The sequence below is a fragment of the Anneissia japonica genome, unplaced genomic scaffold (genome assembly GCF_011630105.1).
Source record: "Anneissia japonica isolate Jap-2015-1 unplaced genomic scaffold, ASM1163010v1 scaffold287834_len5846547_cov211, whole genome shotgun sequence".
Taxonomy (NCBI): Eukaryota; Metazoa; Echinodermata; class Crinoidea; order Comatulida; family Comatulidae; genus Anneissia; species Anneissia japonica.
In genome coordinates this window covers 2,443,247-2,461,367 of record NW_022704992.1, presented here as the reverse complement: position 1 = coordinate 2,461,367, position 18,121 = coordinate 2,443,247, and the positions used below count along the sequence as shown (strand labels likewise).

General features: G+C 32.9%; 2 protein-coding genes across 3 annotated transcripts in view; both read left to right on the top strand.

Annotated features, from left to right (window-relative positions):
• The window catches only part of LOC117104992 (kalirin-like), a 182,487-nt gene extending 175,523 nt beyond the window's left edge, over nt 1-6,964 (top strand). Inside the window, exons 59-63 of the mRNA XM_033245970.1 lie at nt 85-260; nt 1,072-1,098; nt 3,343-3,495; nt 3,624-3,759; nt 4,464-6,964. Coding sequence (XP_033101861.1) covers nt 85-260; nt 1,072-1,098; nt 3,343-3,495; nt 3,624-3,759; nt 4,464-4,529 — 558 coding nt within the window. The 3' untranslated portion in view covers nt 4,530-6,964. The remainder of the gene's footprint in view (nt 1-84; nt 261-1,071; nt 1,099-3,342; nt 3,496-3,623; nt 3,760-4,463) is intronic.
• A 1,925-nt stretch (nt 6,965-8,889) lies between these two features.
• Nucleotides 8,890-15,983, top strand: LOC117105087 (ganglioside GM2 activator-like). Of its 2 annotated transcripts, none has more exons than XM_033246115.1 (5): nt 8,890-9,027; nt 9,301-9,425; nt 11,348-11,546; nt 11,881-12,064; nt 14,535-15,983. In XM_033246115.1, the coding sequence occupies exons 2-5, from the start codon at nt 9,341-9,343 to the stop codon at nt 14,808-14,810; spliced, it is 744 nt and encodes a 247-aa protein (XP_033102006.1). In that variant the 5' UTR covers nt 8,890-9,027; nt 9,301-9,340; the 3' UTR covers nt 14,811-15,983. The 2 variants fall into 2 exon arrangements, with proteins under 2 accessions (XP_033102006.1, XP_033102005.1); XM_033246114.1 differs by having other exon boundaries at nt 9,274-9,425.
• Nucleotides 15,984-18,121: the final 2,138 nt, after the last annotated feature.

The following is an 18,121-nucleotide window of genomic DNA, read 5'->3' as shown; positions in this document are numbered from 1 at the left end:
TTACTTAAAAACTACTGAATATAATTAAACTGATGAGACACCAGAGTTTTTCAAACAACTAAATGATATAATTCTGTATTTCAGCCTGAGAATATTCTGGTAGATCTAAGCAGCATGAGTCCGGTGTTAAAGTTGATTGATTTTGGCGATTCTGTTCACATTGACCATAAACACTACATCCACACTTTACAAGGAAGTCCTGAGTTCGCTGCACCGGAACTCATCAACAAGTACTACGTTGATGTTAATACTGATATGTGGTTAGTATGCATGTTAATGTTGGTCTTTTGTTGCATATATTAATAAGGCCTAGGTGCTTACATTAAAACTCTGGTCATTGGAACAATACTTATTAAACAAATACATAGCTCTCAGAAAAAGTATTCAATAATTCTCCATTTAGTAGTAAGTGCATTGGTGTTCTATCTACAAGGTACACATTTGTACTCCAGGATCAAGAAAGAGCAACATTGTGTATAATAGATAAAGTGCCTTGCCAAGGGATACAAGAAAATAGTTGAATTGCAACTGAACCATTATCCCATAATGTTCTAAGATGGGCATTATTAAATATCATTTTTGTATGCCATGTCATTGCAAAATTGCATCTAACATCACCTTGTCAAGTGAATGCACTGCAGCTGAAATTATCTTTAATGTCCACACCCCATCTTTCAGGCCTTTGTAAGTAAAATTTATTCCATAATAAAATCAAACATAATGTACATGTCTGATTCAAGATTAATGGAAAGTGAACTAAAATAAGCAAAACTTTTAAGCAGAGACCCTTGAATTAATACATAGAATTATAATTTAGAAAACACAATAAATATCACATAATAATAAAGATAAATTGCATCACTTCCACCAATTTTTGATCTTCATTGATACAGTATTTTAATTGTATGTCATTTATTTATTGATACAGTATTTTAATGTTTTACTTCAAGATCTAGTTGTATGTAGAATATTGAATTATGTTTGCATATTCATTTACTATCATGAAATCTTATTTGTATATGTGATAAATTTGTAATCCCACTACAATTGCTTATCCTCTGTTTCTTTCAGGAGCTTTGGTGTGCTGACATATGTAATGTAAGTTAGTTTTCCTCAACATATGTTTTAGAGTAGTGGTTGTGCATAAGCAAATCGAGTAGAGCTAAGGATTAATGGTGTTTGCTTTATTTATTTATTATTTATTTATTTATTCTTTATTTATTTATTCTTTCTTTATACTGTAGGCAAATGTGACAAAGGTTGACTACTGTTTTCCTGATGAATATTTTGGTGACATCAGTGAAGTAGCCAAAAAATTCATATCAGCTTTGCTTCTTCTGGAAATCAGGTAAACTAGTACAGTATTCTTTTTCCTGTATATCAGAGCAGCTAAACTGGCTGTAGCCACTGTCTGTGTGCCAAACTATCAATTATTTCCTTGCATTTATATGTTTTTTCCCCTTTTTTTTTATTCAGTGAAAGGAATTCGGCAAAAGATAGTATGGAGCATCCATGGATAAAGACTGTCTCTAAAAACTCAACCATTGATTCGCCATCAAAACAGCTTGACACAACAAGAATAGCAGACTTCATCACAAGAAGGAAAACTCAGGTAATTATACATTGCTGTCACATCAGCAGCAATAACACTCACTATTACAGTTAGTAACTATGTACTGCTCTATAGACATTAGGATTTAATGGGATTGTGAAATTTTTACATAATCTTGTGGGGCATAGTTTCTGCTGAAATTTCTCCTAACAGCCTAAAAATTGCCCAGTTCCTAGGCTTCAAGATGTGTATAAGAGACAGATATTTGTCCTTTAGGAAATTACAGTGGAACAGAAATTGCTCTGAACGTTCACAAAAGTTAACAGACACATAAATATAGTATCAAAACAAATTACTTAAGAACTACTGAATATAATTAAACTGATGAAACACACCAGAGTTTTTCAAACAACTAAATGATATAATTCCGTATTTCAGCCTGAGAATATTCTGGTAGATCTAAGCAGCATGAGTCCGGTGTTAAAGTTGATTGATTTTGGCGATTCTGTTCACATTGACCATAAACACTACATCCACACGTTACAAGGAAGTCCTGAGTTTGCTGCACCGGAACTCATCAACAAGTACTACATTGATGTTAATACTGATATGTGGTTAGTATGCATGTTAATGTTGGTCTTTTGTTGCACATACTAATAAGGCCTGGGTGATTACATTAAAACTCTGGTCATTTGAACAATATGCATGGAACAAATACATAGCTCTGAGGAACAAAGAAAATGTATATGTCTGATTCAAGATTAATGGAAAAGTGAACTAAAATAAGCAAAGTTTTTAAGCCAAGACCCTTGAATTAATACATAGAATTATAATTTAGAAAACACAATAAATATCGCATAATAACAATAATTAAGATAAATTTCATCACTTCCACCAATTTTTCATCTTCATTGCTACAGTATTTTAATTGTATTACTTATTTATTGATACAGTATTTTAATGTTTTGCTTTAAATTAAGATCTCATTGTATGTAGAATATAGAATTATGTTTTAATCTTCTTAGAGATCCTGTCTGCACTTTTCCTGCCACTTTTGCATATTCATTTACTATCATGAAATCTTATTGTATATGTGATAAATTTGTAATCCCACTATAATTGTTTATCCTCTGTTTATTTCAGGAGCTTTGGTGTGCTGACATATGTAATGTAAGTTAGTGTTTTTTAACTGCTTATTCAACAAAATATGTTTTAGAGTAGTGGTTGTGAATAAGCAATCGAGGAGAGCTAAGGATTAATGGTGTTTGCTTTATTTATTATTTATTTATTTATTCTTTATTTATTTATTCTTTCTTTATACTGTAGGCACCTCCAGTACTATTGCACTGATTTTTAAAGTGGTACAGTTTAAACATAACAAAAATATATAAAATATATACAACATATAGAATTGATTAACAATATTTAAAAGTATATATATACACACATATATTATATTCCTAAGGTCCTGGTTTCAGTCCTAGCAAGTTCAGCTTTGGATAATCGTACTTAAACATGGTGAACATAATGTGTTACCAATAAGACTTGATAGCCTATTTGCAGTTGTAATGCAAACATTTTTGTATAGCCCTGGGCTACCATCTTGTATTTTTATTTCAAAATAAATAAATAAATAATTTTAAGATATTAGTATTCAATGTGTGTTTAAAATGCATGAATATTTACAATACCACAGTACAGTATATATCTTTGTATTATTATCTGTTTGACATTATTTTTTACACTTATATTTCATATACATATAGAGCATTATTTTAATATTTTGTTAGGTTGAGTGGCGTGTCGCCATTTCTTGATGACAGTGTAGAAGAAACATGCCTAAATGTGACAAAGGTTGACTACTGTTTTCCTGATGAATATTTTGGTGACATCAGTGAAGTAGCCAAAAAATTCATATCAGCTTTGCTTCTTCTGGAAATCAGGTAAACTAGTACAGTATTCTTTTTCCTGTATATCAGAGCAGCTAAACTGGCTGTAGCCACTGTCTGTGTGCCAAACTATCAATTATTTCCTTGCATTTATATGTTTTTTCCCCTTTTTTTTTATTCAGTGAAAGGAATTCGGCAAAAGATAGTATGGAGCATCCATGGATAAAGACTGTCTCTAAAAACTCAACCATTGATTCGCCATCAAAACAGCTTGACACAACAAGAATAGCAGACTTCATCACAAGAAGGAAAACTCAGGTAATTATACATTGCTCACATCAGCAGCAATAACACTCACTATTACAGTTAGTAACTATGTACTGCTCTATAGACATTAGGATTTAATGGGATTGTGAAATTTTTACATAATCTTGTGGGGCATAGTTTCTGCTGAAATTTCTCCTAACAGCCTAAAAATTGCCCAGTTCCTAGGCTTCACTCGAAGATCCCACTGGTATCAGTTGGAATTTGTCTGACCCCCTTGTTAGTCAGCCTAGTCCTCTCTCCCTTTCAGGAAAATTTATGCACTGCTACTGCTACTGCTACACTGCTACTATTTTATGCTAAAATGTTACAAGTGTGTAAAATTGATGATGCACTCTGATTTGTCATTTTGGACTGTTTTTTAACATTCATCTCAGAGCACTTGACACAAACGACCTTTTGTTAAACAGAGCATGACATGTGCATGCAACTGAAAGCTCTCCCCCTTCCCCCAAATCATTAGAAATGTTCAAAAATAAAATAAAAAAATTATGCTCAAGTTAAGTAGATAAAAATCACCTCATAATAGCTTATTTTGTGAGTTCCCCCTCACTTTATGATCACGTCCCCACTTCACCTTCGCTTCCCCCTCCCCATTTTAAGATTCCTATGTACACCATTGAATGTACTATTCTTAATAGTATTGCATATGCAGCAAAATATTTCATTACAATTTGTCTTTCTTTTTTTTTATACAGAATGATATACATCCAGTGATACCTGTGTCATCACATTACCTGATTGGTAAAACATCAACTGTATAACACACCAAGCAAGTATTGCATTTCTTGATTGGTCAGTTATGTAACACTAAGCAAGTGTTGCATTACCTGATTGGTCAAATTTGGAATGGAACTGTGACTTGGTGGTTTAAGGTGTCAGCTTTCTGATACCTAGGGCACCCCCTCATAATAAACACTTGATTATTACAGGTCCCAAATTACCAATGTTTCTGCATGGATTTCTTTAGGTATGGAGAGATTACAAACAAAAAAAAACTATAGAATATGAATAAAATGTTTTGAATAAATAATAAGGAACATGACAGGAGTATATTTGCATCTTATTTTGCCTATCTTTCCCATCCATGTCTGGTCCGACATAAATAAATATACATTAAGATTAAATAAATAATTAAAATTAATTAATTCACATAATAATGCGGAAAATGGCTACATGTACACTCGGCAGGTGGAAAACGGCGCCACGAGCACCCCTACTAGGAATGGATACGTGCGCGTAACAAAATGACATTATTATTATTATTTAATAATAAATTAGGTAAAACTAAACCAAAAATTAATATAATTGTGTAATTTCTATTAGGAAAATTTGCAGCTAGAACAATTTAACTGTCTTACTTTAGGAATATACTTAAAATATAGCTTCAGTGTTAGAATAGAGCCTTGTTCATTTCCATATCACCAGGTGCCCTCTATACAATGCCAGTGGTTATGCAATGTGCTGTTATTAAAATCTTTCACTTGAAAATGAAGGACATTTCCAAATTACAGGTAATTAAACTGTAATTAAAACAACAAAGACTCTTTATATCAGTTAAATAGTTGCCACTGTGTTCATTAAGATTTTAAATATGTTTTTATTTTTTACACTCTTTCATGAATTATAATTTATCAGTGATTGGTAGTTGTATTCATCACAACATCATCAGGTTCAATTTGGATGTGCATATTCTAGTAGAATAAGACATTGAAATGAGTGCTACGGAAGTAGCAAAACTTGTAAAAATTAGATTATTTAGAGGCGTATTGCTACTACCTCTAAGTGTGTGTAAGTGGATTGCTGTGCGTGTATGTGTTTGTAACCAAGACTGTACAATTTGTAAATATCACCAACTATAATATATGTAGAAAGAGAAAAAAACATGATGTATAAATTACTTTCAGATCAATTACTGTATTTTTATTTTAAATTTAAAAATTGTAGAAAATGATTATTTAAAAATAATTGTGTGGATGAACTCATCCAATTGGTATCCATAGAGGTCATTGCTAATAATGAATATTCATAAGCAAGGTGTGCAAGATTGTAATGCATCATCCGATCTTTAGGTCAGTATTTATAATATACCAAATGATGTGTCTCATTTTCGTATTGATTTACAACAGTATTGAGTCGGATGTTGATCATGCCGAATCACGATAATAAATTGGACTTTTAGGATATTTATTTGAAATGAATTAATGACAATGCAATGAAATATGATTGTGTATAGTGTACATCTATGCCTAATATACATCATGTATTAATGTAATCATGACTAATAATTATTGATACATTAATATATATAGTATTTTGGTTTGTTTTTTTTTTTAAGTTTTTAATCAATGTGTACTTTTGGGTCTATTTACTAGAAGTTCACCATAAAAACGTATTATTGAAACTGATTAAATATTGAGTGCAAAGCAGAGTATTTAGAGTACTGACTCTAGTAAATCCATCAGGTCCTTAAATATTGAAGATATATCTCCAACTCTGTCCACACTATACATATGACAAATACCTGTGATTTGGCCATATATGGATGTGCTGTGACATTCTCATGCCTGTATATGGAGTGGAGTTGAATAGGTTAGTGATTAAATTGCTTACAGTACATCTAATGTAAAGCTTTTTCTCACGACTTAAAACAACTCCACTCCCTCCTAAAGAGACTTCCCTGATGAAAAAGCATCACATTATTTTAACTTATTTAAGGCCCTGAATATCAGCCGACCTTCTATGATACGCTGGAAGGGTCACCCTCTATAAATATGCAAAAAAATATCATCACTGGTATTTGTCAAAAAACAAAGCATAACTCACCATGACAGCCAATTGCCCATTTGCTGGTGCCACAACTGTCTCTGTGTTCAGCATTTTGGGATGAACATTAAACCAAATGCTTGGGAAGAGATTTTTAATTCTTTTTTTTTTCTTATGTTTCCTGTAACTAATATTATTTTTTAGTCTGAGTGTTTCTACTGTTGAAAGCAATATGGTTGTAGTAAATTGGAATGACTTATTTTATAGTAGTAAATTCATACAGGTAATTAATAACTGTAATCCCTTTTGTGTGTGTCATTTCTTTAAGATAATAGAGACGCCTTGCCAACTATACACCATCGTTGGTGCACCTGTTCCCTACTGAATTTTAGTGGACAATAAATGAGAGTTTGGACTCTGATGTAAGACTGAATTGTTTGTTTTTGTTTAAAAATAGTTTATGTCCACATGTATAGAGGTACTGTACCATGGTATTCATGTTTGCATGTCATTTCACTTTCAATTCAGTTCAACTAAATCTTTATTTATTTCATCATAAAGAAAACAAAATAGTAGATAAAAAATTCATGTTAAAATACTTGATGTAATTGGAGCTCATTTGAACCTCATAGAGGTTTTACAGTTATGAGTGCATTAGTGATTAAAATTTATAACATTAAAATCGTGAAAAGTTAAATGACAAAAAAGAGACGGGGCAAAACCTTACATAAATTGCACAGAAATGTGAGTAATAAATGTTTAAATTAATATATGTTTAAAAATATCTAAACAAGTAATGTACAATAAGCCAGTACAGTGAAATCGGTACTTAAAATTTGTAAAAAGCATAAAGTAATAAGAAATGAGACTGGACAGAGACGTAAAATATTGCAGTGTATATAATAAATGAATTAAAATAGGCCTATGTTAAAAAAACATGAATTTCAATATGTTTAAAACATGAATTAAAATATGTTTAAAACTGTTCTTAAAATGTGGTTAGACAGTATTTCAAATTTGTAAAAATCGTAATGTAAAAAGCATTGAGCATGGACAGAAGTAAAATATTGCAGTATATATTAGGAATGAATTAAATATGTTCAAAGTTTTCTTTAAAATAAAAACCGATTTTGGAGGACTTAAGTTGATTGCTAAGTGAGCTCCGCATTTTAGGACCAACAGTATTGACACTAAAGCTTTTTCGTTTACCGTTTGGTGGTCTTGGTGTCCCTTTATTTCTAGTTAAATTCATGGAACGTAACCATCATGTCATTTTAATAACGGAGCAAAGTTTAGGATTTAGGTTGTGATAAACATTGTACATGACTACACCTAGTTGTAAATCATTGATAATCTAGAAATTTTACATAAAAAAAAAAAATTATAAATAATTTGACATAAGTATTGGTCGCAGATCGTGGCGGAAAGCATAATTGTATATGAATTTGTATATGCACCTCTTCTTAAGTTGAATCTTTAATTCTGAGAAAAGAAAACATGATTGATACAACCCATGGGTATATCAATAAATAACACATGGGATATATATATATAAATCCCATTTGTATGGCAAAGTAAATCAGGTGTGTTTCAACAACTACTAAAATCGTCTGGGTAGATGAACATTAATTTGAAAGATTACGGCTGTTGTCACAACAATTTCAGTGTAGGACTAATCTGTAGATACGGGGATTTAGAATTTAGGTAATAAAACCATATGGGAATCTATTGAAACGTAACGTAATTTGTGTGCTGATACTCTAAAGCCCATAGCCAGCGGAGTTCGAAGGAACCCACCTTTTACAGAAATGCCATTGTAAACTATTGCCAATCATGCATGGAAGTTGTTGAAATTAACTCCAAATATATGAAATTTTTCATTTTTATTGCCATCTCCAGACATCTGAGGTGTTATATATTTTTTTTATTTACCCCAGCCAAGGTGGGGCTGATGTGGGTAAGGACTCAAATTGCCCTTTTGTGAAAAATTAGGAACCCCCTCTTTAAACAATCTGTGTTATACCTGTATTAAGTTTGAACGGGGAGAGATTGTTCTCAATTCCTCCTAATCATACCCTTTTTTTTTTTCTTTTTTTGTGCCGTTGAGATTTCATTGGTTTAAATTATTTTGATTTTATTTTTTATTATGGATGCAGCATTTGACGTGTGCCGCTGTTAAAGAAGCTTTTTCCAAATAAATATGGCACTTTACGCAACAGGATGGGAAGCCGGCCAATCTAGAACGGGTGACGCATTAGCCACGCCCACTTTTTTACTGCGCATGTCTTAAAAAGTTTCGGATGTTTTGGCCACTACGTTGATGACGTGATAGTGTGTATGCCTCTTTGGTGTGATGCACCCATTCTAATTGATATGCAAATTAGAATTGTAGCAGGAAAAATATACAATTTGTAAAATAGATATGTGCGTGTGTTATGATTTTATAATGGTTGACAGAGTAGACGCTGACAAAAGTTATGAAACAATTGGCTAGAGGTAAGAACTAAGATAGTGGAAGTGAGAGTGAACGAACAAAAAGTAAACATGAAAGCCAAAAACGCATAATTCCTAGAGGCACGCCTCTTAAACCACATTATTTATTAAAATAAATTGTATACCTGTACTGGGTTTCATTGTAAATTTATTTCTATTTGATATATGTTCGACTGAAAATATTAATGTTTAATATTATTTTATGTATAAATTCTCCCATCCAAAAATGGAACAATCCAAACAAACTAGAGTAAACTCTTCAGTCTTCAATTGTAGTGTTTATCCTCGAACTCGGAACCATCTGGAAAACACGAAAATGGAAGCAGCAAAGTGCTTAGGGTTTCTGGTCTTTCTTGGCAGTGTAATGTGCATTACTGGCTTCAGTTGGGCCCACTGTAAAGGTACGTTGATTTGTAATGTAACTGTTCCCTGGTTGAGAGCAGGTTATATTATTATTTTAAAGTAAAAGTTAAAACATTATTGCAACATTTTAATATTTAAGTTCTTAAAACAATACAAGTGGGCTTAACGTTACGAACTAGTACAGTAAGCCTATATATGATTTGTTCTGTATATGTTTTTCCTTACCTGGAACTACACAAAAATAAAAAATAAATTAAAAAAAAATAAAAAACATTGAGCAGTAATTCCTGGCCCTGAAACCTTGACTCAGAAGTACCGGGTTAGTGTCCGGTGGGGGATAGTTTTCCACCAAAGTTTTTTACTATTGTTTATTTTATTGTACTGTGCTGGTTACTTTTTGTTGTTGTTATTGTACTGTGTTTTTGTGCAGGACCATATTGTAAAGCAGCGGTATGATCTCGCCTGTATATGTTATCCTGCCTAAAGATGTTTTAAATAAAAAATTAATTAATTTAAAAAAAATAAAATAGATGAATGATATATTAGGACTAGTTTAGTTAGTCTATATAGAGAGTTATAATTATTTTAACTCCATGGTCTATGATAAGCATACTTGTACCATTCCTCCATGCTTTTAATACAATTCTTTCTAGTTTCTACCTAGCAACATATAATTTAGCATTAAATCACATCGATAAATTAAATTAACTATGATTCGACAAAACGTGACTACATGTACCTTTTTACGATCCCAGATCTTAAGATTTATTCATGATGTTCGTGTTAGTTTAGGACTGGTCATCGTCATATAGTATGCACAATGGACTTAAACTTGTACGTTGCATGTGGTCGTAATCCGTAAATCGCAGGACCAATTACCACACCACATGCCTTTAGGTAGTAAAGCTTTATTTAATCACGAACACATAACTCAACAACATTTACATACTGTTTTTCATAGTTGTTGTGATAAAAAAAGAAAACAAAATAACTCAAACTTACTTTATACATTATTACGAAATAATTAAATTTACATTAGACAAAGTAATTTATAAGAACTTCAGGCATATAAAAGTATAAATAAGCGTTTTTAATTCAAATTCCCATTCCGGCAGCACTAGCGCACACTACCACATCACTTAACCACTCGTATTGTACGTCTACACATGAAACCCGCGCCCACGCACATCTTCACGGTAGACCAGGCATGATGTCTGTGTTAGGTGATAACAAAGACCACCGTGCTTAATAGTTAGTTATCATAAGTGAAGTTTTGCTGTAATCATGCTAATTAACATTGTTTTTTGGTTGAATGCACTACAATAAGCTATCTTGGTAGACCATGGATGGGCAGACCATGGAGGAAAGACCTACATGAGTGTTAGCCCGTAGGGTATAGATTAGAAAGCAGTAACATTGTTTATATCTTAGTTGAGAGATAACTTGGATTGTAAATCTGTTCTATTTTCTCTATGGTAAAACATAGTCCCTTATTAACATCTAGTCGCTAACGAGTTATTTTCAGTTTTATTAATAGCATAGATCATAGACCTATTTTTAATAGGTCCATGGACCTATTTTTAATAGGTCCATGCATAGATCCTGCTGTGGTTCTATATAGCCAATTAAAGTCTAGATATCGTTGGCCCATTATAAAAGCCACGGATACTTAAAATGTAGAGAAAGTGCAGTAACTTTATTTTTTAATACTTTATATCTAGTTAATACTTTATATACAGTGGGCCTAAAAATTGGAATAGAATGAGCACAGAATACGGACACAACGGTGTATAAACACAAATGCGAAACAAATGATAAAATAATGGTGGAATAAGCACAAACAGATCGAAAATTTGACATTACAGTCCCTATATCCCTCATAATATAATCTTTCTGTGGTCACAAGGAATCTTTATGTCGCTCGTTATTCTTAAAAATATCCCTTCTTTTCTTTATAAAGGGCACTCCCATCAAAAAGGCTTAACTTTCAAACGCTTCAAGATGACGCCCGATCCTATAATCCTACCGGGCACAATCCATTTGCAGTTTGATATTGAAGTTACTAGAGATATCACGCCTCCACTCTCCTTAGAAGTAAAACTCTGGAAAATGGTAAAATTGTTCTGGTTTACCAAGAAAACACGAATCTATGGATGCTGGTAAGTACATTGACTGTATCCCAGTGGTCAAGGGTAACCACTTAGAGAGTAGTAGATTAATTTTCATTTTACTGCCAATTATATTGCTATGCCGTACTTTATTAAATTATAGTTTGGCAAGTTTCCACAGATGTAGGCACAAATTTAAGATTGGTAGATAGACTTGATTTGAATTGGGATTTTCTTCTCAAATCATTACATTGTAAATTTTAAACTAATTCCTCCATGATTTTATGTATTGACTATAGATTGTAACTTTTTGTATTTATTTTATTTATTTTTTGCACTGATAGGCCTAATGCTTATTTTTCTTATCCTTTTCTTTATATTTCAGTTCTTATGAGAAAATCTGCCATGCACTGGGTACCGGGCACAAGTCGTTCAGTTGCCCTAATGATTTCCTCACAAATTGCATAGACTGTACCTGCCCACCTGCCCCAGGGTTGTACAACACTAGCAAGAGCTCTGTTGCCATAGAGATTGATGACATTCCGTCTTATGCGCACATATTTGCTTCTGTAAGTTCATAAAATTTACGTGTGGTAAATTGGCTTTCTGTATTTATTCGAATACTTTTTTGAGGATATTATGTTCCAATAATCTTCCTTAATTTCACCACGAAGGAAATGTTTATTTAAAATGACGTTTTGAATAAATTCAGGTAGCTGGCTGTAATATTATTATAAAAGTCAATTCAGAGGGATGAATTACAGGGTTTACATAGAAATCACCAAACACATTAAAATTAAAGATTCTTATCTTTTCTTTTAAGGCAAAAATCCAGTTATTGTCTATTCCATCACGACAATAACAATTACTTTATTATTATTATTATTATTATTATTATTATTATTATTATTATTATTATTACTATCTCATATTATTACGCTGCTACAGCGTATCACCTATTGTTTTACTTACGATTTTTTTATTTTTTTATTTGTTTTTATTGTTTACGATTTTTTTCGGCACAGGCGTTTTGAATAAATTCAGGTAGCTGGCTGTAATATTATTATAAAAGTCAATTCAGAGGGATGAATTACAGGGTTTACATAGAAATCACCAAACACATTAAAATTAAAGATTCTTATCTTTTCTTTTAACTTATTTTATGCCCACGCGTCGTTTTACATTTCTTCACTACCGTATCCTTCCTAGGTTGTGTCCTTACTCTCTATTACCACTGCAGCCATAGTTCGAGTCTCACTGACGTGGAGTTGGTTTTCATGGGTTTTTTTCCATTTTTTTATTTAGCATGAATTTATTGTTCATGTTTTTTTGTACTTAATATTGTTTAATATTTTTATTATTATTATTAATAAGAACATCCGAGAACAACTTGCGATTTTTCGCATTTGTTTTCAAACGTACTGAGTTTCCACGTCAGGTAAGACAAAAATCCAGTTATTGTCTATTCCATCACGACAATAACAATTACTTTATTATTATTATTATTATTATTATTATTATTATTATTATTATTATTATTATTATTATTATTATTATTATTATTATTATTATTATTATCTTATATTATTACGCTGCTACAGCGTATCACCTATTGTTTTACTTGCGATTTTTTTTTTATTTGTTCTTATTGTTTACGACTTTTTTCGGCACAGGCTCTCTCCTTGTTACTTGGCCAACATCTACAAGTTGTGCATGTGTCTTTTTGTGTGACGTCACCGTTACGCGCTGTTTTGTGAAATTCTATGATTTATCGTAAATTCCTCACCAACAGGCATTTTTCAATAATTTGACACAAATATACTTCAACTTTTTTTCTCTTCACCGTCCACGCGCGAGTCATGACGTGCGCTTACGTGTGTGTAAAAATTTAAAAGATGCTCAGAATCACGTTTTGACTAAATTAGAGCATGTTTCAGGCCATTTTGATCATTTCAAAATTTCTCAAATTTTTCACAATTTGCCATTTTTCCATTTTAGGGAAAATGACATCAAACATACAAATCCGTGTGCGCGTTTGTGTCACATACAGTGAAAATATATGCCAAAATAATGCCTATTTTAAATCAGTTTCCAAATTTTTACTTCATATTTTGAAAGCACATGATTTTTATAGATCATTGGCTGATAGGGTATTTTTCATTTTGATGAGTCATCATGGTCAAATTAATATTTTTTCTGACCCCCCCTCCCCATTTTCCTTTTTCAAATCTTTGAAGAACCCGACAGAGGGCGGCAGACTGGATTACAACACTATTAGACAGAAGTATACAGTACTTTATATCAAGGGTCAACTTAGTATGCCAGATTACCGACCAACAGACATTTTTTAAATGACACTTGATACGTCACAAGTGTATCAAGGGTCGACTTCGTGTGCCCTTGCCGTCCGTGCGCGCGTTCGTGTGCGTTAAAATTTTAAAATTCCCAAAATCAAATTTTAAACAATTTAAAGCACGTTTGAGGTTCACAAATTTCAACTTTTTCAGTCATTTTAGACCGAAACAACGCCGTATGCACGCATTAAGCTACGTTCACATCAAGCCCGGATTCCGGTCCGGAGTCCGGGCTTGATGTGAACGTAGCTTTAAGCATACGAATTCGTGTGCGCGTTTGTGTCGACGTACTGACACTGTATTAAGCTTACATGTCTTTTGAAATGCCTGGTTTGATCCTGATACCAAAGTCTCCTTCATGATCAATCATTCCAGAATTATGGAAATAGCAATCATTTGATGACTATCGTATCCTTGCGGCCCCCTGCCCCAGCGCCTGACTCGGGGCCTTCGGCCACTGATCCTTTGTATTTCCGCATTTACAATTTTCGACCCCCACCCCCCCACGAAATGGGAATCACCCTACGCCCCTGCGAATTTAAATCTAGTTATTATTATTTTCTTTTTTTTTTTTTTTTTTTTTTTTTTTTTTTTTTTTTTTTTTTTTTTAATATTATCATGAATATGACCATTGCATCAGTGTTACGAAGTTAGCAATTACCGGTATCTTGTTTATCTTCTCAAGGGAAAGTTCGAAGCTCAATTTGTCTTGAAAGACGGGAACGGTCAGGTTGTAGAGTGTCTGGATATGAAGTTGGCTATCAAATTGAGTGGACGCAAACGACGAGCCCTTCCATCGAAGGGAACTGATCATGCGCAGCAAACATTGAACACCATGCCCAAGTATTGTTATCCACCAGAAGTCAAAGAATTCACCACGACAGGCCTACCAGTCACTGACGAATTAAAATCGCTCACAACTATTCAGATGCTACCGACTTTCGAAGAAGATCATGAGTAATTGCATTCGATTGATGAATTTGGATCTAATATTTGGTTCATAAGTGTAAAATTAGAATTATACTTAATGTTCACTTACTTGACTAACAGCAGCATCATCAGAAGTGATGTATAATACCTGGAGGTAAATATCGCCACACCATTACGCACTATTGAACTATTTTTAATTAGTTTTTAGAGAGAAAGCCAACGAATTTAGATCATGAAAAGCCAAAAAGAGGGAGAATTACATAACACGACGTATAACATAGCATTAACCATTTGTGTGTAAAGTAATTATCAATATTTCCTGAATGCTGGCCGAAATAGTAGGGAATACAATAGAACTCCGTTATTACATCCCTATCAAGCGGACCCCCTCTCTATTATGGGGACACTTGTTGGCTGCATAGAAAGTACATCTTTTAACACACCTGCCACACCAAACGGGAACACCCCTATTTTATTGAAAGTTCCCAGACTTTGATTATGGCAATTACAATGTACCCTCCAATTCGATACTCCACTAATTCCAAGACCCCTCTAATTCGAGACCACCAAGTACCAGACACAGATGTTAACCTTCGTAGGGACCAAACTCGAGACCACCCCAAAGTTTTAGGTCCCAAACTAGGTGGTCTGGAATTGGAAGGCGAATTGTAAATATAGGAATTTTGTTTTTCTTTCGTGTTTTTCATCCACCTTTATTCATTAAAATATTGTTTTCAATATTTTTCATTTTATCATCAAGAATACAATATTTCAATACCGTCCTTACGGACGTGTTATCATCGTTTACAGTATACAACAAATTTACAAATTTGTAATAGCCTATTATCAAGAATAAGAACTATGACATGACAAATATGACTATCATTGTTGGGATTTTCTTAGTGCATGATATCATTAGATTTTTCTTTTCGTATATTAAAAGTTTTCTGTCGTTATGTAGACGTGTTCAATTCATTGTTTTTAATTTTCCGTCATCAGACCCGTCAACGCCTTTTTTGACACAATAATACAAGATGTATGATTTACATTTAATTTCTGTGTAATTCGTTTCTGAACAACGGCATCAATGTTTTTTTTTTATTCCAGTAATTCTAAAATATTTGCCTTATAAATATACTAGGACCTAGGTATGCAACTTGCTACTATATATATTGTCTATTGCAAATAAAATTTTAAAAAATAAGCCTGTTTTTGTGTCGATTTATCATGTTCTTTGCTCTGTCCACATATTTCTCACATTTTTATAAGGACCGCCACACGAGAGCGCATAGGCGTTATGGCACTGTTTGTGCATTCGGTTCACATCCATATTCCTGATGATCTTCAACCTGTAAGCCTCTAACTCATAAGCCTAGTGATACGATTACGTTATGATCATTTTTTGCTTCTGCCGCAAAGTTGGTGGGTTGGGGAAGTCCTGTCTTATTGTATCTGTACTAACAGTAAAGTTGTTGATGGTAAAGCTGCGCTATGGCGTACGAATTTCGTCATCTGTGGTGTATATCTAACGTTGTCTTAATAAAGGACGTATGGGAAAATCATCAACTATTTTTCGACTTTAGTTGTAAAAATGCTCTTTATGCTCAAAGCATAAAACGCCGTTCGAGTTTTATAATGAAATTGGGTTTATAAGACATCGTCCATTAAGTAATTGGCAAGTGTGGTGCGTTCGCTGTTGGGTGTGAAAGAAAAATTATAACAGTACACAATCAGTATCGGTATTAAATAAATCGCCAAAATATAGGCACTATTCTTTCATTTATTATCAAAAGTTCAAATTCAGCTTACCCTCTAGGTAGAATCTTTAACAACCTTCTTTATTTTGGCATTTAATTTCAATTGACAGTCACTTGATACGCATTGAGCATACCTTGTTTGTAATAGAACAGTCCATTCTGAGTTCTTCTCCGGCTCGTTGGCTATTGGTAGTAGTGAAGTTTATGTTGACAGAGACACAAACTTTGATTACGCCAAATAAGCTTCTTTTCTTAAACTTAGAAACAGCTCCGATGGCGCATCAGTGCTACTGTGTTTTAGTTCTTGTTCTACTCGTTTTCTCGGTTGAATCCAAGTTTCGCTGGAGCCATTGCAAAGGTAATATCATCGTTTATATTTAAATAAATAATTATAATGTTAATAAAAATAATGATAATTAGGCCTATTATTATTATTATTATTATTATTATTATTATTATTATTATTATTATTATTATTATTGTTTATATTGGTGATAGCGGGTAGTAGTGGTGGTAGTGCTAGTAGGCGTAGTAGTAGTAATAGGGTCTAGTACAATAATACTAATAGGCCTCATCTTATGAATCATATTTAAGTGCAGAAAATGTTTAAATTACAATCCCATGAACGAAATTTAAATACTGTGCTGGTAATTTAGTAAGAGTACAAACAAACAATACTATGTTGTAAAAGAAATACAAACACTTGAATGTTTGAGCAGTTTGAGAGAGAGAATTAACGTTTCGACCTGTAGGTAGAAGATCATGAGTAGTGTAAATCTTTGCGGAAGCTCGTAAACTCCGTTAACACCAAGGTAGAATATACGAACAAACGAATAAACAAAAGAAATGTAATCTTCCCCATAGGCTTACCCCCAAAAATAACAAATGTCCCCTAAAACAATGGGGTGGTTTAGTCAGTCTATAATATCATTATTGATACCAGTGACCTACTGAGTAAGTGGTTTCAAGTTGGAACTTAAGATTATCTTTTCGACAGTTGACGTGTCTGTCAATCAAGGTACAATTACACATTGAATGAATAACGTCACAACATTTCATTAACATCATGTGACGTCTAAAGGTAGACCACACACATTGCTTATATGAGCCTTTGTTATTAGAAACACTATCAGAATCACAGTTGATGATTTGACAACCTTCAACAAATGTAGGGCTCGCTGCCTGCTTGCGATCGTATGGGTGGCAATTTAGGATGAGCAAACTTTTCTGTATCAAAGAATTTTGAACAGTATAACTCCGGCACGTGAAAAACCATGGGGGTATAAGGTAAAGCCATGGAGGTATTGGTCGTTAAACATATATAATCAAGTTGCGAAGAAAATGTTGTGATTACAACAGTAACTCCTCTGTCTAACACATTCTTGTATCTAATCAGCTCAGCACGAATCTCGTTTTTTTTTTTTTAATTTTCAAACACTTCACCAGGTACTTTATGAAGTGTAGTTTTTGCAAATACTGTACTTATAACATAATTAAAAGATTCTAAGGTAAAACATTCATGCCTAATAGACATTTTACTATTCAATTTATATATAGCATATATATATATATCTCTATATATATA

Bases quoted from the DNA above. Each gene is read 5' to 3' on its own strand.
- LOC117105087 (XM_033246115.1), top strand. From the start codon at position 9,341: ATGGAAGCAGCAAAGTGCTTAGGGTTTCTGGTCTTTCTTGGCAGTGTA. The intron at 9,426-11,347 runs GTACGTTGATTT...TTCTTTATAAAG, and splicing joins CAGTTGGGCCCACTGTAAAG to GGCACTCCCATCAAAAAGGC. The intron at 12,065-14,534 runs GTAAGTTCATAA...TATCTTCTCAAG, and splicing joins ATGCGCACATATTTGCTTCT to GGAAAGTTCGAAGCTCAATT.